The 27,500-nt window shown below is 44.5% G+C and overlaps 1 protein-coding gene across 3 annotated transcripts in view; it reads left to right on the top strand.

Moving 5' to 3' along the window:
- Positions 1 to 27,500, top strand: part of LOC106572912 (laminin subunit alpha-5) — a 243,676-nt gene that overhangs the window by 134,520 nt on the left and 81,656 nt on the right. For all 3 annotated transcript variants that reach the window (XM_045696499.1, XM_045696498.1, XM_045696500.1), the window contains 21 exons: positions 78 to 157; positions 2,734 to 2,917; positions 3,215 to 3,341; positions 3,833 to 3,972; positions 8,489 to 8,604; positions 9,038 to 9,249; positions 10,445 to 10,646; positions 11,593 to 11,737; positions 14,689 to 14,829; positions 15,319 to 15,480; positions 16,631 to 16,738; positions 19,453 to 19,536; positions 20,238 to 20,468; positions 21,825 to 21,938; positions 23,676 to 23,806; positions 24,083 to 24,163; positions 24,373 to 24,587; positions 24,981 to 25,081; positions 26,482 to 26,665; positions 26,913 to 27,053; positions 27,298 to 27,449. In XM_045696499.1, the coding sequence (XP_045552455.1) occupies positions 78 to 157; positions 2,734 to 2,917; positions 3,215 to 3,341; positions 3,833 to 3,972; positions 8,489 to 8,604; positions 9,038 to 9,249; positions 10,445 to 10,646; positions 11,593 to 11,737; positions 14,689 to 14,829; positions 15,319 to 15,480; positions 16,631 to 16,738; positions 19,453 to 19,536; positions 20,238 to 20,468; positions 21,825 to 21,938; positions 23,676 to 23,806; positions 24,083 to 24,163; positions 24,373 to 24,587; positions 24,981 to 25,081; positions 26,482 to 26,665; positions 26,913 to 27,053; positions 27,298 to 27,449 (3,051 nt within the window). The remainder of the gene's footprint in view (positions 1 to 77; positions 158 to 2,733; positions 2,918 to 3,214; positions 3,342 to 3,832; positions 3,973 to 8,488; positions 8,605 to 9,037; positions 9,250 to 10,444; positions 10,647 to 11,592; positions 11,738 to 14,688; positions 14,830 to 15,318; positions 15,481 to 16,630; positions 16,739 to 19,452; positions 19,537 to 20,237; positions 20,469 to 21,824; positions 21,939 to 23,675; positions 23,807 to 24,082; positions 24,164 to 24,372; positions 24,588 to 24,980; positions 25,082 to 26,481; positions 26,666 to 26,912; positions 27,054 to 27,297; positions 27,450 to 27,500) is intronic.

Here is a 27,500-nt window from a genome sequence, read left to right as displayed (position 1 = left end):
TCCCGGATGTTTAGGATCCATAGGGAGATATAATATAAGGTCTATATGTTTTCTGACACATATCTTGTGTTTTCCAGCACAAAGTGTACCTGGTTCCCCGGGAGAAGTTCACTATGGAATACCTGGCGCCTAAGGTCCACTGTATCTCACCTGACAGGTAACCAGACCAGGAACCTTTACTATCACCTAGACTATCTGTAGGTCCACTGTATCTCACCTGACAGGTAACCAGACCAGGTACCTTTACTATCACCTAGACTATCTGTAGGTCCACTGTATCTCACCTGACAGGTAACCAGACCAGGAACCTTTACTATCACCTAGACTATCTGTAGGTCCACTGTATCTCAGCTGACAGGTAACCAGACCAGGAACCTTTACTATCACCTAGACTATCTGTAGGTCCACTGTATCTCACCTGACAGGTAACCAGACCAGGAACCTTTACTATCACCTAGACTATCTGTAGGTCCACTGTATCTCACCTGACAGGTAACCAGACCAGGAACCTTTACTATCACCTAGACTATCTGTAGGTCCACTGTATCTCACCTGACAGGTAACCAGACCAGGTACCTTTACTATCACCTAGACTATCTGTAGGTCCACTGTATCTCACCTGACAGGTAACCAGACCAGGTACCTTTACTATCACCTAGACTATCTGTAGGTCCACTGTATCTCACCTGACAGGTAACCAGACCAGGAACCTTTACTATCACCTAGACTATCTGTAGGTCCACTGTATCTCACCTGACAGGTAACCAGACCAGGTACCTTTACTATCACCTAGACTATCTGTAGGTCCACTGTATCTCACCTGACAGGTAACCAGACCAGGTACCTTTACTATCACCTAGACTATCTGTAGGTCCACTGTATCTCACCTGACAGGTAACCAGACCAGGAACCTTTACTATCACCTAGACTATCTGTAGGTCCACTGTATCTCACCTGACAGGTAACCAGACCAGGAACCTTTACTATCATCTAGACTATCTGTAGGTCCACTGTATCTCACCTGACAGGTAACCAGACCAGGAACCTTTACTATCACCTAGACTATCTGTAGGTCCACTGTATCTCACCTGACAGGTAACCAGACCAGGAACCTTTACTATCACCTAGACTATCTGTAGGTCCACTGTATCTCACCTGACAGGTAACCAGTGATGCTCACCCTGAAGAAGTCAAATCAAATCAAAGTTTATTTGTCACATGCGCCGAATACAACAGGTGTAGTAGACCTTACAGTGAAATGCTTACTTACAGGCTCTAACCAATAGTGCGAAAAGGTGTGTGTGTGTGTGTGTGTGTGTGTGTGTGTGTGTGTGTGTGTGTGTGTGTGTGTGTGTGTGTGTGTGTGTGTGTGTGTGTGTGTGTGTGTGTGTGTGTGTGTGTGTGTGTGTGTGTGTGTGTGTGTGTAAGTAAAGAAATAAAACAACAGTAAAAAGACATTTGAAAATAAGAGTAGCGAGGCTACATACAGACACCGGTTAGTCAGGCTGATTGAGGTAGTATGTAGATATAGATATGGTTAAAGTGACTATGCATATATGATGAACAGAGAGTAGCAGTAGAGAGGCTACATACAGACACCGGTTAGTCAGGCTGATTGAGGTAGTATGTAGATGGAGATATGGTTAAAGTGACTATGCAGATATGATGAACAGAGAGTAGCAGTAGCGTGAAAGAGGGGTTGGCGGGAGGTGGAACACAATGCAGATAGCCCAGTTAGCCAATGTGTGGGAGCACTGGTTGGTCGGGCCAATTGAGGTAGTATGTACATGAATGTATAGCAGGGGAAGGGCACACAATGCAAATAGTCCGGGTAACCATTTGGTTACCTGTTCAGGAGTCATATGCTGTAGTCGGTGTCAAGTCACCGGTCTGTGTACAGCGCCACTCCAGCTCTGAGTCCCTGATCTACTGCTACATTCTATTTTCCACAGGTTAATTTTCTCTTTTCTCCCCTCCCCTCTGTTCCTCCCTCCGTTCTCCACTTCTCTCTTCCCCTTTCTTCTCCTCTCACCTCTTCCCCTTTCCTCTTTCCCTTTCCTCTTTGCCTTCTCTTCTTCTCTCTTCTCCTCTCTTCCCCTTTCCTCTTTCCCTTTCCTCTTTGCCTTCTCTTCTTCTCTCTTCTCCTCTCTTCCCCTTTCCTCTTTCCCTTTCCTCTTTGCCTTCTCTTCTCCTCTCTTCCCCTTTCCTCTTTCCCTTCTCTTCTCCTCTCTTCTCGTCCCCTCTTCCCTCACTCCTCCTCTACTCTCCTTCTACCCTCTCCCTCCCTCCTACCTTCTCCCCTCCTCTCCCTCTACCCTCTACTCTTCCTCTACCCTCTCCCTCCCTCCTACCTTCTCCCCTCCTCTTCCTCTACCCTCTTCCCTCCCTCCCTCCCTCCCAACTACCCTACCCTCTCCCCTCCTCTCCCTCTACCCTTTACCCCCTCCTCGCCCTCTACCCTCTCTCTTCCTCTACCCTGTCCCTCTCCTCTTCCTCTAACCTCTCCCTCCCTCCTACCTTCTCCCCTCCTCTTCCTCTACCCTCTTCCCTCCCTCCCACCCTACCCTCTCCCCTCCTCTCCCTCTACCCTCTACCCCCTCCTCGCCCTCTACCCTCTGTCTTCCACTACCCTGTCCCTCTTCCCTCCTCTCCCTCTACCCTCTACCCTCTCTCTTCCTCTACCCTCTCCTTTCCCTTCTTCTTCAACTCCCTCCTCTTTTTCTCTGTCCCCAGTTCATCCTGTATCGCGTCGAGGTTCCAGACCCCGTCTGATTCGCTGGTGTTGAAGGAAGGTCAAGGGTTATTGGGCCAGCAGCCTGTCCTGGCCTCCCCTGATGACCCCCCCCTAGAGCCGGCAAGAGCCCGTCCTCCCACCGCTGCGGATAACGTGGACCACTTCCGCCTTGATAACAGCCAGGTACCTTTTCAAATATATTTTATTTTGTTGGTCATTTTACTCCAGTACCTGGTCTAGGACATTTTATTTGGGAACCTCTTTCTCAAGAGAGAGCTGACTTTAGGTGTTCATTTATTATCAAAAAGCAACAACTAATTTCCTAAATCTCCTCACTTTCTAGATCTCCCCTCATAGTCAGTCCCCACAGATTGATAACATGCTACTCCTTTTTTTTTTTTTACTTCTCACTGTCGTTTTCTACCAAATAATGACTTCAGGTATTCATGTAAATATCTTCTGTCTCTTCCTGTACTCCAGAATGCAGCAGTGTACTCTGCCCGTGTCCACACTCTGGGTCGCTACGTTTTCATCCTCCACTACCACCAGCCCCTCCACCCCACCTACCCTGTCCAGGTGTTCATCAACGGGGGACGCATCTGGCAGGGTGAGCCCCCAAACCTACACCAGCTACAGTACATCAGTGTTCACCAATCTGTCGATCGTGATCTACTGGTCAATCTTCAAAGCATTCCTAGTCAAACATTTATGTATAAAAGCCAACGATAAAGCCATGTGTCATTTTAGGTCCTACCAATGCTCAATAGCAGAATACTTTTAGGACTTTCATGAATGAGTCAAATGAGCAAAACACAGGAACTAAGGAGACTGAAAAATCAGTTGAATCTTTTGACAGTTGAATCGTTTGGCAGTTGAATCGTTTGGCAGTTGAATCGTTTGGCAGTTGAATCTTTTGACAGTTGAATCTTTTGGCAGTTCAATCTTTTGGCAGTTCAATCTTTTGGCAGTTGAATCTTTTGGCAGTTGAATCTTTTGGCAGTTGAATCGTTTGGCAGTTGAATCTTTTGGCAGTTGAATCTTTTGGCAGTTGGAATCTCTTTGTGATGTGAATGATCATCATTCCTCTTCCTCTTCCAGGCCATGCCAACGCCTCCTTCTGTCCCCATGGTTATGGTTGCCGTAGCGTTCTGATCTCCGAGAACCAGATCATTCTGGACGTGACGGACAACGAGATATTCCTGACTGTCCAAGTCCCTGATGGCAAAACACTCTGGCTGGTGAGTCCATCCAGGAAGACTGGGTCAATGTCTACACTGTACTAAAAGATACTCCCGAGTGGGGCAGCGGTCTAAGGAACTGCAGTCCCTGGTTTGAATCCAGGCTGCATCACATCTGGCCGTGATTGGGAGTCCCATAGGGCGGCGCACAATTGGCCCAGCGTCATCCAGGTTTGGCCGGGGGGTAGGCCGTCATTGTAAATAAGAATTTGTTCTTAACTGACTTGCCGAGTTAAATAAAAAATACATAGCTCAACTCTGACACCAAACCTCACATTGTCACAGTAAAAAAAGAACTAATAATTACAAATGTATAACTTTATCCAAACTTCCTACTGCAGAACTCTGGAAGTTTGGATAAAATTATACATTTCTAATTTATACCTGTTACTTATGTTTATATTAGGACTATGTTCTGGTGGTGAACAACCTACAAAATCTAAATAACCTATATAATCTATACAATCTATACAATCTATAGAACCTATAGAATCTATACAATCTATAGAACCTATAGAACCTATAGAACCTATACAATCTATAGAATCTATACAATCTATAGAACCTATAGAATCTATAGAACCTATAGAATCTACACAATCTATACAATCTATAGAACCTATACAATCTATACAACCTATAGAATCTATAGAATCTATACAATCTATACAATCTATAGAACCTATAGAATCTATACAATCTATATAACCTATAGAATCTATATAACCTATATAACCTATAGAACCTATATAATCTATATAACCTATATAATCTATAGAACCTATAGAACCTATAGAATCTTTACAACCTATATAACATATCAAATCTATAGAATCTATATAACCTATAGAATCTATACAACCTATAGAATCTATATAGCCTATATAACCTATAGAATCTATAGAACCTCTAGAATCTATATAACCTATAGAACCTATAGAATCAATACAACCTATATAACCTATCAAATCTATAGAATCTATACAACCTATAGAATCTATATAGCCTATAGAATCTATATAGCCTATATAACCTCTAGAATCTATAGAACCTCTAGAATCTATAGAACCTCTAGAATCTATATAACCTATAGAATCTATATAACCTATATAACCTACAAAATCTATATAACCTATAGAATCTATATAATCTATAGAATCTATAGAACCTATATAATCTATACAACCTATAGAATCTATACAACCTATACAACCTATAGTATCTATAGAATCTATACAACATATAGAATCTATACATCATATAGAATCTATATAACCTATATACTATATATAACTTATATAACATATGGGATCTATAGAACCTATAGAATCTATATAACCTATATAACATATGGGATCTTTAGAACCTATAGAATCTATACAACCTATAGAACCTATAGAATCTATAGAATCTATACAACCTATATAATCTATACAACCTGTAGAACCTATAGAACCTATAGAATCGATATAATCTATACAACCTATAGAATCTATACAACCTGTAGAATCTATAGAACCTATAGAATCTATAGAACCTATAGAACCTATAGAATCGATATAATCTATACAACCTATAGAATCTATACAACCTGTAGAATCTATAGAACCTATAGAATCTATACAACCTATAGTATCTATAGAATCTATACAACCTATAGGATCTATACATCATATAGAATCTATATAACCTATATACTATATATAACTTATGTAACATATGGGATCTATAGAACCTAACCTCACCAAACCTCACATTGTCACAGTAAAAAAAGAACTACTAATTACAAATGTATAACTTTATCCAAACTTCCTACTGCAGAACTCTGGAAGTTTGGATAAAATTATACATTTCTAATTTATACCTGTTACTTATGTTTATATTAGGACTATGTTCTGGTGGTGAACAACCTACAAAATCTATATAACCTATATAATCTATATAACCTATTGAATCTATAGAACCTACAGAATCTATAGAACCTATAGAACCTATAGAACCTATACAATCTATACAATCTATAGAATCTATACAATCTATAGAACCTATAGAACCTATAGAATCTATAGAATCCATAGAATCTATACAATCTATACAATCTATAGAACCTATACAATCTATACAACCTATAGAATCTATAGAATCTATAGAATCTATACAATCTATAGAACCTATAGAATCTATACAATCTATATAACCTATAGAATCTATATAACCTATAGAATCTATATAACCTATATAACCTATAGAACCTATATAATCTATATAACCTATAGAATCTATAGACTCTATAGAACCTATAGAACCTATAGAATCTTTACAACCTATATAACCTATCAAATCTATAGAATCTATATAACCTATAGAATCTATACAACCTATAGAATCTATATAGCCTATATAACCTATAGAATCTATAGAACCTCTAGAATCTATATAACCTATAAAACCTATAGAATCTATACAACCTATATAACCTATCAAATCTATAGAATCTATACAACCTATAGAATCTATATAGCCTATAGAATCTATATAGCCTATATAACCTCTAGAATCTATAGAACCTCTAGAATCTATAGAACCTCTAGAATCTATATAACCTATAGAATCTATATAACCTATATAACCTACAAAATCTATATAACCTATAGAATCTATATAACCTATAGAATCTATATAATCTATAGAACCTATATAATCTATACAACCTATAGAATCTATACAACCTATACAACCTATAGTATCTATAGAATCTATACAACATATAGAATCTATACATCATATAGAATCTATATAACCTATATACTATATATAACTTATATAACATATGGGATCTATAGAACCTATAGAATCTATATAACCTATATAATATATATAACTTATATAACATATGGGATCTTTAGAACCTATAGAATCTATACAACCTATAGAACCTATAGAATCTATAGAATCTAGACAACCTATATCATCTATACAACCTGTAGAACCTATAGAACCTATAGAATCGATGTAATCTATACAACCTATAGAATCTATACAACCTGTAGAATCTATAGAACCTATAGAATCTATATAACCTATAGAACCTATAGAATCGATATAATCTATACAACCTATAGAATCTATACAACCTGTAGAATCTATAGAACCTATAGAATCTATACAACCTATAGTATCTATAGAATCTATACAACATATAGGATCTATACATCATATAGAATCTATATAACCTATATACTATATATAACTTATATAACATATGGGATCTATAGAACCTATAGAATCTATATAACCTATATAATATATATAACTTATATAACATATGGGATCTTTAGAACCTATAGAATCTATACAACCTATAGAACCTATAGAATCTATACAACCTATATAATCTATACAACCTGTAGAACCTATAGAACCTATAGAATCGATATAATCTATACAACCTATAGAATCTATACAACCTGTAGAATCTATAGAACCTATAGAATCTATATAACCTATAGAATCTATACAACCTATATAACCTATAGAATCTATAGAATCTATAGAATCTATACAACCTATATAATCTATACAACCTGTAGAACCTATAGAACCTATAGAATCGATATAATCTATACAACCTATAGAATCTATACAACCTGTAGAATCTATAGAACCTATAGAATCTATATAACCTATAGAACCTATAGAATCGATATAATCTATACAACCTATAGAATCTATACAACCTGTAGAATCTATAGAACCTATAGAATCTATATAACCTATAGAATCTATACAACCTATATAACCTATAGAATCTATAGAATCTATAGAATCTATACAACCTATAGAATCTATAGAATCTATATAACCTATAGAATCTATACAACCTATATAACCTATAGAATCTATACAACCTATATAATATATATAACTTACATAACATATGGGATCTTTAGAACCTATAGAATCTATAGAATCTATCCAACCTATAGAATCTATCCAACCTATAGAATCTATACAATCTATAGAATCTATCCAACCTATAGAATCTATCCAACCTATAGAACCTATAGAATCGATATAATCTATACAACCTATAGAATCTATACAACCTGTAGAATCTATAGAACCTATAGAATCTATATAACCTATAGAATCTATACAACCTATATAACCTATAGAATCTATAGAATCTATAGAATCTATACAACCTATAGAATCTATAGAATCTATATAACCTATAGAATCTATACAACCTATATAACCTATAGAATCTATACAACCTATATAATATATATAACTTACATAACATATGGGATCTTTAGAACCTATAGAATCTATAGAATCTATCCAACCTATAGAATCTATCCAACCTATAGAATCTATACAATCTATAGAATCTATCCAACCTATAGAATCTATCCAACCTATATAACCTATACAACCTATAGAATCTATCCAACCTATATAACCTATACAACCTATAGAATCTATCCAACCTAACGTCATATGTGTGTGTCAGGACTATGTTCTGGTGGTGCCAGAGAGCAGGTACAGCTCCAGTTACCTGTCTGAACAACCTCTGGACAAATCATATGACTTCATCAGCAACTGTGGACAGAACAGCTTCTACATCAAGTGAGTTTACTGTACAGCATGTCTGTGTCTATATTGATGTTGTTACAAGCTAATACAAGTTACAGTAGTTGTTACTGAACAGATATACTTGCTCAAATTTACTTTCAGTACCCAGAACCAAATCTCACCTGGTCAGTAGCTGGACAGCTAATTGTCTGTCACTACAGACTCACTACAGACTCACTACAGACTCACTACAGACTCACTGGAGACTCACTACAGACTCACTACAGACTCACTACAGACTCACTACAGACTCACTAGAGACTCACTACAGACTCACTAGAGACTCACTACAGACTAACTCTAGTGTGAATACCTCTCCTCCCATGTTCCTTTGTCCCCCCCTCTCTCTCTTCCCCCTCTCCCCCCATCTCCTCCCCACTCTCTCTCTTCCCCCTCTCCCCACATCTCCTCCCCCCTCTCTCTCCAGTCCTGCCACAGCCTCTCCATTCTGTCGTAGTTCAGCCATCTCTCTCTCTGCGTTCTTCAACAACGGTGCCATGCCCTGCGGTTGCCATGAGGTGGGCGCGGACAGCGATACCTGCGAACCCTTCGGCGGGCAGTGCCAGTGCAGACCTAACGTCATCGGCAGGGACTGCTCACAGTGTACCACGGGCTACTGGGGATTCCCCAACTGTAGATGTGAGTCACTACACAGGGCCTGGCTGAATGTCATTTAGTGTAATGTCTAGGAGGAGGGAGGGAGGGAGGAGGAGGAGGAGGAGGAGTGAGGATGGAGGGAAGGGGAGGAGGAGTGAGGATGGAGGGAAGAGGAGGAGGAGTGAGGATGGAGGGAAGAGGAGGAGGGAGGGAGGAGGGAGGAGAAGGGAAGAGGAGGAGGAGGGAGGAGGAGTGAGGATGGAGGGAAGAGGAGGAGGAGTGAGGATGGAGGGAAGAGGAGGAGGGAGGGAGGAGGGAGGAGAAGGGAAGAGGAGGAGGAGGAGGGAGGAGGAGTGAGGATGGAGGAGAGGATGGAGGGAAGAGGAGGAGGGAGGGAGGAGGGAGGAGAAGGGAAGAGGAGGAGGAGGGAGGAGGAGTGAGGATGGAGGGAAGAGGAGGAGGAGTGAGGATGGAGGGAAGAGGAGGAGGGAGGGAGGAGGGAGGAGAAGGGAAGAGGAGGAGGAGGGAGGAGGAGTGAGGATGGAGGGAAGAGGAGGAGGAGTAAGGATGGAGGGAAGAGGAGGAGGGAGGGAGGAGGGAGGAGAAGGGAAGAGGAGGAGGAGGAGGGAGGGAGGAGGGAGGAGAAGGGAAGAGGAGGAGGAGTGAGGATGGAGGGAAGAGGAGGAGGAGTGAGGATGGAGGGAAGAGGAGGAGGGAGGGAGGAGGGAGGAGAAGGGAAGAGGAGGAGGAGGGAGGAGGAGTGAGGATGGAGGGAAGAAGAGGAGGAGTGAGGATGGAGGGAAGAGGAGGAGGAGGGAGGAGAAGGGAAGAGGAGGAGGAGTGAGGATGGAGGGAAGAGGAGGAGGGAGGGAGGGAGGGAGGGAGGAGGGAGGAGAAGGGAAGAGGAGGAGGAGGGAGGAGGAGTGAGGAGTGAGGAGGAGGAGTGAGGATGGAGGGAAGAGGAGGAGGGAGGGAGGAGGGAGGAGAAGGGAAGAGGAGGAGGAGGGAGGAGGAGGAGGGAGGAGGAGTGAGGATGGAGGGAAGAGGAGGAGGGAGGAGTGAGGAGTGTTTGGGGATGGGAGGAGGGAGATGTGTTTATTGTACTGTGTGTTGTTGTATTCATTCACTTCTACACCACAGTAACTTCCCTCTCCTCTCTCCTCTCTCTCCTCTCCTCTCCTCTCCTCTCCTCTCCTCTCCTCTCCTCTCCTCTCCTCTCCTCTCCTCTCCCCTGCAGTGTGTCAGTGTGGTACACGGCTGTGTGACCCGGTGACTGGAGACTGTATCTGCCCACCGAGGACCGTGCTCCCAGAGTGTATTCAGTGTGAGCCCCAGACGTTCGGCTGTCATCCTCTGGTCGGCTGTGAGGTCTGCAACTGCTCCCGTCCTGGAGTCACCGCTCTCGACGTCAGCTGTGACACCGACAGTGGACAGTGCAGGTAAAACAAACTAAAGTACCTGTGACCAACTGGTTTCTAGCGGCGACGTTCTAGAGGCGGTGTTCTAGCGGCAGGGTTCTAGAGGCGGTGTTCTAGCTGCAGGGTTCTAGAGGCGGTGTTCTAGAGGCGGTGTTCTAGAGGAGGTGTTCTAGAGGCGGTGTTCTAGAGGCAGGGTTCTAGCGGCGGTGTTCTAGAGGCGGGGTTCTAGAGGCGGGGTTCTAGAGGCGGGGACATCTATACATCTGGCCTGCTCAACCCTTAAACGGAGACATCTGGCCTGCTCAACTCTTAAACGGAGATATCAATACATCTGGCCTGCTCTGCTCTTAAACGGAGACATCTGGCCTGCTCTACTCTTAAACGGAGACATCTGGCCTGTTCTGCTCTTAAACGGAGACATCTGGCCTGCTCTACTCTTAAACGGAGACATCTGGCCTGCTCTACTCTTAAACGGAGATATCAATACATCTGGCCTGCTCTGCTCTTAAACGGAGACATCTGGCCTGCTCAACTCTTAAACGGAGACATCTGGCCTGCTCTACTCTTAAACGGAGACATCTGGCCTGTTCTACTCTTAAACGGAGACATCTGGCCTGCTCTACTCTTAAACGGAGACATCTGGCCTGCTCAACTCTTAAACGGAGATATCAATACATCTGGCCTGCTCTACTCTTAAACGGAGACATCTGGCCTGCTCTACTCTTAAACGGAGACATCAATACATCTGGCCTGCTCAACTCTTAAACGGAGATATCAATATATCTGGCCTGCTCTACTCTTAAACAGAGACATCGGTACATCTGGCCTGCTCTACTCTTAAACGGAGACATCTGGCCTGCTCAACTCTTAAACGGACACATCGATACATCTGGCCTGCTCTACTCTTAATATTCTCTCTGTACTGTAATGTTACCTACTGACTGACTGGTTTGTTTTCGTCTCTCAGATGCAAGAACAACATCATTGGTCGTCAGTGTGATCGCTGCACCCATGGTTTCTATGGTTACCCCAACTGTAGGCCATGTGACTGCAACGACGCGGCGACAGAGGAGGAAGTGTGTGACTCTGACACGGGACGATGCCTCTGCAAGGTCAGACCTGCTGTCCGTGTGAACTCCACCCTACTGTCTGTGTGAACTCCACCCTACTGTCTGTGTGAACTCCACTCTACTGTCCGTGTGAACTCCACCCTACTGTCTGTGTGAACTCCACCCTACTGGCTGTGTGAACTCCACTCTACTGGCTGTGTGAACTCCACCCTACTGTCTGTGTGAACTCCACCCTACTCTCTGTGTCCACACTCCATACTGTCCGTGTGAACTCCACCCTACTGTCCGTGTGAACTCCACTCCATACTGTCCGTGTGAACTCCACCCTACTGTCTGTGTAAACTCCACTCTACTGTCTGTGTGAACTCCACCCTACTGTCCGTGTGAACTCCACTCTACTGTCCGTGTGAACTCCACTCTACTGTCCGTGTGAACTCCACTCTACTGTCCGTGTGAACTCCACTCTACTGTCCGTGTGAACTCCACTCTACTGGCTCTGTGAACTCCACCCTACTGTCTGTGTGAACTCCACCCTACTGTCCGTGTGAACTCCACTCTACTGTCCGTGTGAACTCCACCCTACTGTCCGTGTGAACTCCACTCTACTGTCTGTGTGAACTCCACCCTACTGTCCGTGTGAACTCCACTCTACTGTCCGTGTGAACTCCACTCTACTGGCTCTGTGAACTCCACCCTACTGTCTGTGTGAACTCCACCCTACTCTCTGTGTCCACACTCCATACTGTCCGTGTGAACTCCACCCTACTGTCTGTGTGAACTCAACCCTACTGTCTTTGTGAACTCCACTCTACTGTCCGTGTGAACTCCACTCTACTGTCCGTGTGAACTCCACCCTACTGTCTGTGTGAACTCCACTCTACTGTCTGTGTGAATTCCACTCTACTGTCTGTGTGAACTCCACCCTACTGTCTGTTTGAACTCCACCCTACTGTCTGTGTGAACTCCACCCTACTGTCTGTGTGAACTCCACCCTACTCTCTGTGTGAACTCCACCCTACTCTCTGTGTGAACTCCACCCTACTCTCTGTGTGAACTCCACCCTACTGTCTGTGTGAACTCCACTCTACTGTCTGTGTGAACTCCACTCTACTGTCTGTGTGAACTCCAGCCTACTGTCTGTGTGGACTCCACTCTACTGTCTGTGTGAACTCCACCCTACTGTCTGTGTGAACTCTACCCTACTGTCCGTGTGAACTCCACTCTACTGTCTGTGTGAACTCCACCCTACTGTCTGTGTGAACTCCACCCTACTGTCTGTGTGAACTCCACCCTACTGTCTGTGTGAACTCCACTCTACTGTCTGTGTGAACTCCACCCTACTGTCCGTGTGAACTCCACCCTACTGTCCGTGTGAACTCCACCCTACTGTCCGTGTGAACTCCACTCCATACTGTCCGTGTGAACTCCACCCTACTGTCTGTGTGAACTCCACTCTACTGTCTGTGTGAACTCCACCCTACTGTCCGTGTGAACTCCACTCTACTGTCTGTGTGAACTCCACTCTACTGTCTGTGTGAACTCCACTCTACTGTTTGTGTGAACTCCACTCTACTGTCTGTGTGAACTCCACTCTACTGTCTGTGTGAACTCCACCCTACTGTCTGTGTGAACTCTACCCTACTGTCTGTGTGAACTCCACTCTACTCTCTGTGTGAACTCCACCCTACTGTCTGTGTGAACTCTACCCTACTGTCCGTGTCAACTCCACTCTACTGTCCGTGTGAACTCCACCCTACTGTCTGTGTGAACTCCACTCTACTGTCTGTGTGAACTCCACTCTACTGTCTGTGTGAACTCCACCCTACTGTCTGTGTGAACTCCACTCTACTGTCTGTGTGAACTCCACCCTACTGTCTGTTTGAACTCCACCCTACTGTCTGTGTGAACTCCACCCTACTGTCTGTGTGAACTCCACCCTACTCTCTGTGTGAACTCCACCCTACTCTCTGTGTGAACTCCACCCTACTCTCTGTGTGAACTCCACCCTACTGTCTGTGTGAACTCCACCCTACTGTCTGTGTGAACTCCACTCTACTGTCTGTATGAACTCCACTCTACTGTCTGTGTGAACTCCACTCTACTGTCTGTGTGAACTCCACTCTACTGTCTGTGTGAACTCCACCCTACTGTCTGTGTGAACTCCACTCTACTGTCTGTGTGAACTCCACCCTACTGTCTGTGTGAACTCTACCCTACTGTCCGTGTGAACTCCACTCTACTGTCTGTGTGAACTCCACCCTACTGTCTGTGTGAACTCCACCCTACTGTCTGTGTGAACTGCACCCTACTGTCTGTGTGAACTCCACCCTACTGTCTGTGTGAACTCCACTCTACTGTCTGTGTGAACTCCACCCTACTGTCCGTGTGAACTCCACCCTACTGTCCGTGTGAACTCCACTCTACTCTCTGTGTGAACTCCACTCTACTGTCCGTGTGAACTCCACTCTACTGTCTGTGTGAACTCCACCCTACTGTCTGTGTGAACTCCACCCTACTGTCTGTGTGAACTCCACCCTACTGTCTGTGTGAACTCCACCCTACTGTCTGTGTGAACTCCACTCTACTGTCTGTGTGAACTCCACCCTACTGTCTGTGTGAACTCCACCCTACTGTCTGTGTGAACTCCACCCTACTGTCTGTGTGAACTCCACTCTACTGTCTGTGTGAACTCCACCCTACTGTCCGTTTGAACTCCACCCTACTGTCTGTGTGAACTCCACTCTACTGTCTGTGTGAACTCCACCCTACTGTCTGTGTGAACTTTACTTTAATGTCAATGTAAAATGTATTTCCTCTCTGTGCTACATAACATAATGAATCCTTTCTTTAAAAAGGCTGGCCATTTTTTCCCGTGCAGCCTTAAGTTATTTCATTCTTCATGGTCCTTCGAGTTGGATGTGTTCAACCAGGAAGCAGAATCTCACAAAGACGTTATTGGCCAAGTAGCATACTTTCTCACTTTCCTTTTTCAGGAGAATGTCCAGGATGGTCGTTGTGACCAGTGCAGAGTGGATACCTTCTACCTTGACCCCGCCAACCCTAAAGGCTGCACTTCCTGTTTCTGTTTCGGAGCCACCAACCGCTGTCGTAGCTCAGAGAAACGACGGACTGAGGTAGAGGACAGTACAGAGGACAGAGGGTTGTGCTTATAGTTTGTGTGTTTGCTCAACAGTTCCATACTTTGCAACTGACATAAAACTCAGATGTACTTTTTTTGTGCTGCAACACAATTTAGCATGTTTTGAATCAATGCTGTGTGGTTTAAGTAAAGTTTGTTTTACACGTATTAACGTTGTTTATGTGTAGTAATATGTAATGTGTATAATCCCCAGGTGATAGAGATGATGGTCTGGGAGCAGTCAAACAGGAAGTGTTATATTAATGTTATATTATAATGTCATGTTATTATAACATCTCTATAGGTGATGGACATGATGGTCTGGGTGCAGTCAGACAGGAAGTGTTATATTAATGTTATATTATAATGTCATGTTATTATAACATCTCTATAGGTGATGGACATGATGGTCTGGGTGCAGTCAGACAGGAAGTGTTATATTAATGTTATATTATAATGTCATGTTATTATAACATCTCTATAGGTGTTGGACATGATGGCCTGGGTGCTGCTGGGAGCAGACAGACAGGAAGTTCCTGTGACAGTATATCCTGGTCAGGATGTGGTGGAAGCGGACCTTAGTGATGTACCTGATGTCTACCAAGACCTCTTCTGGCACGCTCCTAGAACATACCTGGGAGACAAGGTACGGACAAAGACAGAGAGGACAGGAAGAGACAGAAGACAGGAAGAGACAGAGAGGACAGGAAAAGACAGAGAGGACAGGAAAAGACAGAGGACAGGAAAAGACAGAGAGGACATGAAAAGACAGAAAGGACAGGAAGAGACAGAGACAGAGAGGACAGGAAGAGACAGAGACAGAGAGGACAGGAAGAGACAGAGACAGAGAGGACAGGAAGAGACAGAGACAGAGAGGACAGGAAGAGACAGAGACAGAGAGGACAGGAAGAGACAGAGAGGACAGGAAGAGACAGAGAGGACAGGAAGAGACAGAGGACAGGAAGAGACAGAGGACAGGAAGAGACAGAGGACAGGAAGAGACAGAGGACAGGAAGAGACAGAGGACAGGAAGAGACAGAGGACAGGAAGAGACAGAAGACAGGAAGAGACAGAAAGGACAGGAAGAGACAGAGACAGAGAGGACAGGAAGAGACAGAGAGGACAGGAAGAGACAGAGACAGAGAGGACAGGAAGAGACAGAGAGGACAGGAAGAGACAGAGAGGACAGGAAGAGACAGAAGACAGGAAGAGACAGAGACAGAGGTCAGGAAAAGACAGAAAGGACAGGATGAGACAAGCTGCTGGGGTGGGTGAAATAAATGCATCAGTGTTTGCAGGAGCAAAAGGAGGCTACATCAGATTACACTAGTGCTAAGGACTATATATAGTACACACACACACACACACACACACACTAAAGAGGTAGAGATAGGGATCTTTGTTTCGTCTAGAGTATAACACCTGGCTTATCTTGCCATTTGAACATGCTTAGTTAACCTTCCTCTAGCATTAGTGCTTGATCACAAGACTCTCTGTCTCTCCCGGTGTTCTGTCTCTTCCTTGTCTTCTCTGTCCCTTTCTGTCTCTTCCTGTCTTCTGTCTCTTCCTGTCCTCTCTGTCTCTTCCTTTCCTCTCTTTCTCTGTCTCTTCCTGTCTTCTGTCTCTTCCTGTCTTCTCTGTCAATATCGATCTCTCTGTAACGGTCACTTTCTATCCCTTTGTTGTTATTCCTCTCTTTCTTCTGTCTCGCTCTCCACCTCTTCTGTCTCTGTCCCTCTCCCTCTCTCCATCTCTCCTTCCCTCCCTCTCATCCCTCTCTAATCATCTCTATTTAGGTATCATCTTATGGAGGGTATCTGCGGTATCGTCTGCACACTCAGACTATGAGAGGAGATGTTCTCTCTCTGCCCGCTGAAGCCTCTCGACCTGACGTCATTCTCAAGGTACACATCCCACCACAGGGACCATGCTTTACACCTAAACACAGTAGAATGATGTTAACGCCAAAGTAGTACTTGGTATCCTTTGAAGCGTCTGAAATAAAGTATGAGGTATGTAAACCTTGTTCCTACCAGTTAAGAGATCAGAGATCTGGTTCAATTCTGCTCAAAAGAAAGATGCGCTTGTGTTGTTTAAATGCTGTGCGTACAGAGCCTTCGGAAAGTATTCAGACCCCTTGACTTTTACTACATTTTGTTACGTTACAGCCATTTTCTAAAATGGATTAAATTGTTTTTTCCCCTTATCAATCTACACACAATACCCCATAATGACAAAGCAAAAACAGGTTTTTAGACATTTTTGCTAATAAAAAAACATTAAAAAAAACTATCATATTTACATAAGTATTCAGACAGTTTACTTTGTTGAAGCACTTTTGGCAGCGATTACAGCATTGAGTCTTCTTGGGTATGACGCTACAAGCTTGGCACACCTGTATTTGTGGAGTTTCTCACATTCTTCTCTGCAGATCCTCTCAAGCTCTGTCAGGTTGGATGGGGAGCGTCGCTGCACAGCTATTTTCAGGACTCTCCAGAGATGTTTGATCGGGTTCAAGTCCAGGCTCTGGCTGGGCCACTCAAGGACATTCAGAGACTTGTCCCGAAGCCACTCCTGCGTTGTCTTGGCTGTATGCTTAGAGTCGTTGTCCTGTTGGAAGGTGAACAGTCGCCACAGTCTGAGGTCCTGAGCGCTCTGGAGCAGGTTTTCATCAAGGATCTCTGTACTTTGTTCAGTTCATCTTTGCCTCGATCCTGACTAGTCTCCCAGTCCTTGCCGCTGAAAAACGTCCCCACATGATGCTGCCACCACCATGCTTCACCGTAGGGATGATGCTAGGTTTCATCCAGATGTGACGCTTGGCATTCAGACCAAAGAGTTCAATCTTGGTTTCATCAGACCAAAGAATCTTGTTTCTTATGGTCTGAGAGTCCTTTAGGTGCCTTTTGGCAAACTTCAAGCATGTGGCTTCCGTCTGGCCACTCTACCATAAAGGCCTGATTGGTGGAGTGCTGCAGAGATGGTTGTCCTTCTGGAAGGTTCTCCCATCTCCACAGAGGAACTCTGGAGCTCTGTAAGAGTGACCATCGGTTTCTTGGTCACCTCCCTGACCAAGGCCCTTCTCTCCCGATTGCTCAGTTTGGCCAGGTGGCCAGCTCTAGGAAGTCTTGGTGGTTCCAAACTTCTTACATTTAAGGATGATGGAGGCCACTGTGTTCTTGTGGACCTTCAATGCTGCAGAAATGTTTTGATACCCTTCCCCAGATCTGTGCCTCAACACAATCATGTCTCTGAGCTCTACGGACAATTCCTTCGACCTCATGGCTTGGTTTTTGCTCTGACATGCACTGTCAACTGTGGGACCTTATATAGACAGGTGTGTGCCTTTCCAAATCGAGTCTCATAGCAAAGGGTCTGAATACTTATGTAAATAAGGTATTTCTGTTTATTATTTTTAATAAATAAGCGAACATTTCTAAAAAACATGTTTTTAGATTGATGAGGGGGGAAAAGTAATTTAGTCAATTTTAGAATAAGACTGTAAAGTAACAAAATGTGGAAAAAGTCAAGGGGTCTGAATACTTTCCAAATGCACTGTATGAATTTCTCAGTCAACTGATGAGCTATTCTCATTCACATTAACTACCAGTAAGGCAGATAATGTAGCTGTTCTCATTAACATTAACTACCAATGAGGCTGGTTAATCCCTGTTGATAATGTAGTTGTTCTCATTCACATTAACTACCAATAAGGCTGTTTAATCCCTGTTGATAATGTAGTTGTTCTCATTCACATTAACTACCAGTAAAGCTGGTTAATCCCTGTTGATAATGTAGCTATTCTCATTCACATTAACTACCAGTAAGGCTGGTTAATCCCTGTTGATAATGTAGCTGTTCTCATTCACATTAACTAACAGTAAAGCTGGTTAATCCCTGTTGATAATGTAGCTATTCTCATTCACATTAACTACCAGTAAGGCTGGTTAATCCCTGTTGATAATGTAGCTGTTCTCATTCACATTAACTAACAGTAAAGCTGGTTAATCCCTGTTGATAATGTAGCTATTCTCATTCACATTAACTACCAGTAAGGCTGGTTAATCCTTGTTGATAATGTAGCTGTTCACATTAACTACCAGTAAGGCTGGTTAATCCCTGTTGATAATGTAGCTGTTCTCATTCACATTAACTACCAGTAAAGCTGGTTAATCCCTGTTGATAATGTATCTGTTCTCATTCACATTAACTACCAGTAAGGCTGGTTAATCCCTGTTGATAATGTAGCTGTTCTCATTCACATTAACTACCAGTAAGGCTGGTTAATCCCTGTTAATGTAGCTGTTCTCAATAACATTAACTACCAGTAAGGCTGGTTAATCCCTGTTGATAATGTAGCTGTTCTCATTCACATTAACTACCAGTAAGGCTGGTTAATCCCTGTTGATAATGTAGCTGTTCTCATTAACATTAACTACCAGTAAGGCTGGTTAATCCCTGTTGATAATGTAGCTGTTCTCATTAACTACCAGTAAGGCTGGTTAATCCCTGTTGATAATGTAGCTGTTCTCATTAACATTAACTACCAGTAAAGCTGGTTAATCCCTGTTGATAATGGTTGTGCGTCTGATAATAAAGACTGTGTGTGTGTCTCCAGGGTAACCAGATGACCCTGGTGTTTATGGAGCGAGCATATTCTTCACCTGAAGAACCACACCTGGGGATCGTCCACATGGTGGAGGTAGGACACTGACCACCTGGGGATAGTCCACATGGTGGAGGTAGGACACTGACCACCTGGGGATAGTCCACATGGTGGAGGTAGGACACTGACCACCTGGGGATAGTCCACATGGTGGAGGTAGGACACTGACCACCTGGGGATAGTCCACATGGTGGAGGTAGGACACTGACCACCTGGGGATAGTCCACATGGTGGAGGTAGGACACTGACCACCTGGGGATAGTCCACATGGTGGAGGTAGGACACTGACCACCTGGGGATAGTCCACATGGTGGAGGTAGGACACTGACCACCTGGGGATAGTCCACATGGTGGAGGTAGGACACTGACCACCTGGGGATAGTCCACATGGTGCTGGAGGGACACTGACCACCTGGGGATAGTCCACATGGTGCTGGAGGGACCCTGACCACCTGGGGATGGGATTTAGGACATAAATATGAACTTTATCGAGCAAAACATACATGTTTTGTGTAACATGAAGTCCTATGAGTGCCAGTGGGTTAAACTGCCTTGTTCAGGAGCAGAACGACAGATTTTTACCTTGTCAGCTCAGGGGATTCGATCTAGTAACCTTTCGGTTACCTTTCGGTAACCTTTCGGTTACTGGCCCAACGCTCTAACCACTAGGCTACCTGCCACCGACATCATAATACCCATGCCTACTCTCACCCCCATCTCTCTCTCTACCCCCCCAGGGAAGTTTCCGCCACGCCCGGACGGGTAACGTGGTGTCTAGAGAGGAACTGATGATGGTTCTGGTGGGTTTAGAGTCTCTCCAGATCAGAGCTCTCCACTCCCAGTCTGCCCACACTGTGTCGCTACGCGGGGTCGTGCTGGAGGGAGCACAGACCCTGCCCACGGGGCGACACGCCAACAGCGTAGAGATCTGTCTCTGTCCTGCGAACTACCAGGGAGACTCCTGCCAGGTTGGTGTCAGTAATGTGTTCTAAATGTGTTATTACTGAGCTATTATTATGTTATTAACGGGTTAGGACTATGTTAGGACGACGTTAGGACTATGTTAGGACGACGTTAGGACGACGTTAGGACGACGTTAGGACTGGGTTATGTTATTACTGAGCTATTACTATGTTATTAACAGGTTAAGACTATGTTAGGACTATTTTAGGATGATATGACTGGGTCATGTTATTCATATGTTATTAATGTGTTATTACTAAAACATTACTTGGTTATTACTGGGTTACTAACCATAGCCCAACAGCGTAGAGATCTGCCTCTGTCCCGGTAACTACTGGGTTGACTGATTAGTATTGTGTTATTACTGTGTTACTAACCCAGCCAGGTTGGAATGGGTTGACTGATTTAGTATTGTGTTATTACTGTGTTACTAACCCAGCCAGGTCAGATCACATCCAGCTGACTGTTTAATATACATGTGGGTACTACTGTATGTTATTACATTGCTGGATACCTAAATATGGATTTTGTTTTTAGGTTTTTACTTCAGATATCCCAACCTTATAGTTTGGTTTGATAAACAATGATTATGTGTCCACAGATTTGTCCATGCAGATAGGAATCAAGTCAGAATCTCCGTCTCAGTTTATTTCTGTCCCCCTGCTCTCCCTCACCTTCTATCTCTCGCTCACCTTCTCTCTGTCCCCCTGCTCTCCCTCACCTTCTCTCTGTCCCCCTGCTCTCCCTCACCTTCTCTCTCTGTCCCCCTGCTCTCCCTCACCTTCTCTCTGTCCCCCTGCTCTCCCTCACCTTCTCTCTGTCCCCCTGCTCTCCCTCACCTTCTCTCTGTCCCCCTGCTCTCCCTCACCTTCTCTCTGTCCCCCCTGCTCTCCCTCACCTTCTATCTCTCCCCCCTGCTCTCCCTCACCTTCTCTCTGTCCCCCTGCTCTCCCTCACCTTCTCTCTGTCCCCCTGCTCTCCCTCACCTTCTCTCTGTCCCCCTGCTCTCCCTCACCTTCTCTCTGTCCCCCTGCTCTCCCTCACCTTCTCTCTGTCCCCCTGCTCTCCCTCACCTTCTCTCTGTCCCCCTGCTCTCCCTCACCTTCTCTCTGTCCCCCTGCTGCTCCCTCACCTTCTCTCTGTCCCCCTGCTCTCCCTCACCTTCTCTCTGTCCCCCTGCTCTCCCTCACCTTCTCTCTGTCCCCCTGCTCGCCCTCCCTCACCTTCTCTCTGTCCCCCTGCTCGCCCTCCCTCACCTTCTCTCTGTCCCCCTGCTCGCCCTCCCTCACCTTCTCTCTGTCCCCCTGCTCGCCCTCCCTCACCTTCTCTCTCTTCTCCCCCTCCTATAACTAAAACTCCAGCAATGTGCTCCAGGGTCCTACAGAGACACTAAGGGTCTGTTCCTGGGGAAGTGTGTTCCCTGCAACTGTAATGGCCACTCTGACCAGTGTCTGGACGGGTCTGGAGTCTGTGAAGTGAGTGCTGCTTGTTTATACCAATCACAAAGATTCTTTACATCAATCGCAAACAGTAATGCAAAAATGTAATTCGTAGGTTACTCCTGGATGGATCAGGAAGTTGTATCACAATGGAAGATGCAGACTCTCATCTCTCTGTAATCAACTGTTAATGACATGAATATGTTGGCTTTCCAGCTGAATTATAGTCAGTACTATAACTGTAGTCAGTACTATAACACCACTATAACTGTAGTCAGTACTATAACACCACTATAACTGTAGTCAGTACTATAACACCACTATAACTGTAGTCAGTACTATAACTGTAGTCAGTACTATAACACCACTATAACTGTAGTCAGTACTATAACACCACTATAACTGTAGTCAGTACTATAACTGTAGTCAGTACTATAACACCACTATAACTGTAGTCAGTACTATAACTGTAGTCAGTACTATAACAACACTATAACTGTAGTCAGTACTATAACTGTAGTCAGTACTATAACAACACTATAACTGTAGTCAGTACTATAACTGTAGTCAGTACTGTAACTGTAGTCAGTACTATAACTCCACTGTAACTGTAGTCAGTACCACTATAACTGTAGTCAGTACCACTATAACTGTAGTCAGTACTATAACACCACTATAACTGTAGTCAGTACTATAACACCACTATAACTGTAGTCAGTACTATAACTGTAGTCAGTACTATAACAACACTATAACTGTAGTCAGTACTATAACTGTAGTCAGTACTATAACTGTAGTCAGTACTATAACTCCACTGTAACTGTAGTCAGTACCACTATAACTGTAGTCAGTACCACTATAACTGTAGTCAGTACTATAACTGTAGTCAGTACTATAACACCACTATAACTGTAGTCAGTACTATAACTGTAGTCAGTACTATAACTGTAGTCAGTACTATAACACCACTGTAACTGTAGTCAGTACTATAACTGTTGTCAGTACTATAAATAACTGTAGACAGTACTAATGTAACTGTAGTCAGTACTATAACTGTTGTCAGTACTATAACTGTAGTCAGTACTATAACACCACTATAACTGTAGTCAGTACTATAACTGTAGTCAGTACTATAACACCACTATAACTGTAGTCAGTACTATAACTGTAGTCAGTACTATAACACCACTATAACTGTAGTCAGTACTATAACTGTAGTCAGTACTATAACACCACTATAACTGTAGTCAGTACTATAACTCCACTATAACTGTAGTCAGTACTATAACTTCACTATAACTGTAGTCAGTACTATAACACCACTATAACTGTAGTCAGTACTGTAAATTCCTGGAACCTCTGAGAACATCAAGGCTGACAGATATCTACTGCTGGGAACATCAGCTGACAGAATTACCGCACTATATCTACAGACTACTCATAACTGAAAACTACTGTAAATCTCATGGCTAAACGCCTCTGAGAACATCATCATGGCTACAGACTTTTACGTCTTGGCTGACAGACTGTTTTATCTACTGCCTCTGGGCACATCATCATGGCTGACAGACTGTTTTATCTACTGCCTCTGAGAACATCATCATGGCTGACAGACTGTTTTATCTACTGCCTCTGGGCACATCATCATGGCTGACAGACTGTTTTATCTACTGCCTCTGGGCACATCATCATATATATTACCAAAAAAATCCTTGTGTTTTAATGTCTGTGTTTTGTGAGGTGTATATGTTGATGTGTTGATGTTTCTCTCAGAACTGTCAACACAACAGGGCTGGAGAGCACTGTGAGAAATGTCAAGGTGGTTTCCATGGTAACAACTCTCTAGATGGACAAACCCTCTCCTGTGACACATGCCCCTGTCCTCTGCAGGTGTCCTCCAACAAGTCAGTAACCTCTCCTTTCCTCTTCTTCTTCTCTTTTCTACCCCTGTCCTCTGCAGGTGTCCTCCAACAAGTCAGTAACCTCTCCTTTCCTCTCCTCTTCTTCTTCTCTTTTCTGCCCCTGTCCTCTGCAGGTGTCCTCCAACAAGTCAGTAACCTCTCCTTTCCTCTCCTCTCATAGATCCTCTCTTTGCTCAGCTGTTACGTATTGTAGAAACTGTAGATTGGTTTGTGTCTCTGACTACAACTCCTGGCTGCTCCCTCTTCTCTCCTGTGTAGTTTTGCAGTGGGCTGTGTGGAGAAACTCAACAGGATGCAGTGTCTGTGTATGCCTGGCTACGCTGGGCCCCAGTGTCAAAGGTCAGCAGTCCACTCAATGATGAAATCAGCTTTACTATATAACAATCTTGCCATGTGTACACAAGTTGACTTAACAGTGAAGAGAGAAGTTTTTATGAAAAAAAAAGTCTCATACTTCATTTGTTTGATGACCTGAACAAACACACCTGTGTCCAATCCACGCGCTGACTCCTCCTCCTCCTCCTCATTCTGTCTCTACCCTCCTTCAGGTGTGCTCCCGGTTTCTACGGCAACCCCGTGGTTATTGGCAGCAAGTGCCAGCTCTGCCATTGCCATGACAACACGGACCCCAACATGCTGTTCAGCGACTGTGACGGGCTGACGGGCGAGTGTCACAACTGCATGCACAACACCGCCGGGACGCACTGCGAGATCTGTGCCCCCGGTTTCTACGGTGACGCCGTCACTGCCAGGAACTGTACCAGTAAGACCAACCTGGCCCGGTCGGACAATACACACAGACACACACTTGAGCACACGGATGTGCTCATGCAAACGCACACACACACACAGGTCTGTACGTGTTAATGCACGTGCAAACACAGATACACACGCAAACACACACACACACAACACACAAATCCACACACACACACACACATCCATACCCTCTCTAGCCTAATCCCAGTTTACATAGCCTCTAACTTCCACTAAATGTATTTCTCTTTAATCCAGGAAGTCTCAAAAACGAGTTGTTTTCACCACAAGGTCTTAACCTGGTTAATAAGAAGGGTTAACAAATCACTTCCTCTGTGTGAGACGGTTTCCGGTCAGTCGTCTCTGCAATTATCTCCCCATCTCTCTCTTATTTACCCAGGATGCAACTGCTCTCCCTGTGGCACAGCTTCATGTGACCGTCACACAGGACAATGTCAATGTAAACAAGGTGTGACTGGACCACACTGTGACCGCTGCCAGGTGGGTACTGAACTCAGTTATCATCAGGGACCCCGGCCAGGTACCTACTGAACTCAGTTATCATCAGAGACCCCTGCCAGGTACCTACTGAACTCAGTTATCATCAGAGACCCCTGCCAGGTACCTACTGAACTCAGTTATCATCAGAGACCCCTGCCAGGTACCTACTGAACTCAGTTATCATCAGAGACCCCTGCCAGGTACCTACTGAACTCAGTTATCATCAGAGAACCCTGCCAGGTACCTACTGAACTCAGTTATCATCAGAGACCCCTGCCAGGTACCTACTGAACTCAGTTCTCATCAGAGACCCCTGCCAGGTAGCTACTGAACTCAGTTATCATCAGAGACCCTGCCAGGTACCTACTGAACTCAGTTATCATCAGAGACCCCTGCCAGGTACCTACTGAACTCAGTTATCATCAGAGACCCCTGCCAGGTACCTACTGAACTCAGTTATCATCAGAGACCCCTGCCAGGTACCTACTGAACTCAGTTATCATCAGAGACCCCTGCCAGGTACCTACTGAACTCAGTTCTCATCAGAGACCCCTGCCAGGTACCTACTGAACTCAGTTATCATCAGAGACCCCTGCCAGGTACCTACTGAACTCAGTTATCATCAGAGACCCCTGCCAGGTACCTACTGAACTCAGTTATCATCAGAGACCCCTGCCAGGTACCTACTGAACTCAGTTATCATCAGAGACCCCTGCCAGGTACCTACTGAACTCAGTTATCATCAGAGACCCCTGCCAGGTACCTACTGAACTCAGTTATCATCAGAGACCCCTGCCAGGTACCTACTGAACTCAGTTATCATCAGAGACCCCTGCCAGGTACCTACTGAACTCAGTTATCATCAGAGACCCTGCCAGGTACCTACTGAACTCAGTTATCATCAGAGACCCTGCCAGGTACCTACTGAACTCAGTTATCATCAGAGACCCTGCCAGGTAGCTACTGAACTGTCTATCTAACCTCACACTACTGACTTTGTCCAAATACCCTCAATATTGCACTCAGCTGACTGTCGTTCAGTCAATCAAGTCATTCACAGTAACTGACTGGCTACCAGTCAATCAAGTCATTCACAGTAACTGACTGGCTACCAGTCAAGGTCTTGGCCTGCTGTCTATGTCCTCTCCTCATTGGGCTCCCGAGTAGCGCAGCGGTCTAAGGCACTACATCACAGTGCTAGGGGCATCACTACAGACCCTGGTTCGATTCCAAGTTATATCACAACTGGCTGTGATCGGTAGTCCCATAGGGCGGTGCACAATTGGCCCAGTGCCGTTAGGGTTTGGCCTGGGTTAAGGCTGCCATTGTAAATAAGAATGTGTTCTTAACTGACTTCCCTAGTTAAATAAAAACAATTGTATGTTTGTGTTTTTCCACAGGACGGTGCGTTTGGCTACGAGTCGTGTTCTGGGTGCCGTCGTTGTGACTGTGACGCGGCGGCGGCCCAGGTCCAACCATGTGACCCCGGGAACGGGTCGTGTGCCTGCCAACCAGGGATCAGTGGACCTAACTGTCGCCATTGTGCCCCTGGGTACTGGGACTACAGCCCTGAGGGATGCAGGAGTGAGTTAAACCACAGAGAAAAGGTGGTGATGATGCTGACTGACTAGCAGGGGGAGAGACGACATTATTACTTTCAATAGTTTGTTTTCTTCTTCACCTTCAATGGATTGTTGATGGCTAACTAAATTTGTATGGTTTTTTTCTCCAATATTTATTTTTTTTTTTTAAGTATTGCTTCTCTTGCTGTTCCCCGTGGTCCTCTAACAGATAGTTATAATGGCGTCTGCTTTCTTCCCTGTGTGTTCAGAGTGTCAGTGTAAACACGGCCGCTGTGACCCTCGGACAGGGGAGTGTCGCTGTGGAGACGGCTTGACAGGCAAACAGTGTGACAGCTGTTCCCGTAGATACAGTGTTCCTGTACAGCACGGACGTGACATGGCCTGTGAACGTGAGTAGAGACCTAGACAACGGGGGGACGAAGGAGAGACTGAAATGAGCTGTTAGTATCAATGTAACACTCTGAAAAATATCAGCTTATAACTTCTAGAAGACATTAAGGGAGGACATTTTAACGTTTCAGCAGCGACCTGCTAACACAGTGTTGTGATGGACGTGATAAGTGTGTGTGTGTGTGTGTGTGTGTGTGTGTGTGTGTGTGTGTGATAATGTGTGTCTTGTTTGTGTCCTTGCAGCATGTGACAGCTGTGTTGTAGTCCTGTTGAAGGATCTAGACGGTATGAATGACAACTTTGCCTCAGTGTCTCATCACCTGATCAACCTGAACGCCTCCTCTATAACCTGGGCTCAGCTAAACAACCTCAGCAGATCCATGAACGATATCGCTGTGAGTACATAAACACCGAATACTCACACTCTTCACAAAGCAACACACTAT

This window comes from Salmo salar, chromosome ssa15 (genome assembly GCF_905237065.1).
Source record: "Salmo salar chromosome ssa15, Ssal_v3.1, whole genome shotgun sequence".
NCBI lineage: Eukaryota > Metazoa > Chordata > Actinopteri > Salmoniformes > Salmonidae > Salmo > Salmo salar.
Note: the sequence above shows the minus strand (reverse complement) of the source record. Positions and strands in the feature narration are given on the sequence as shown.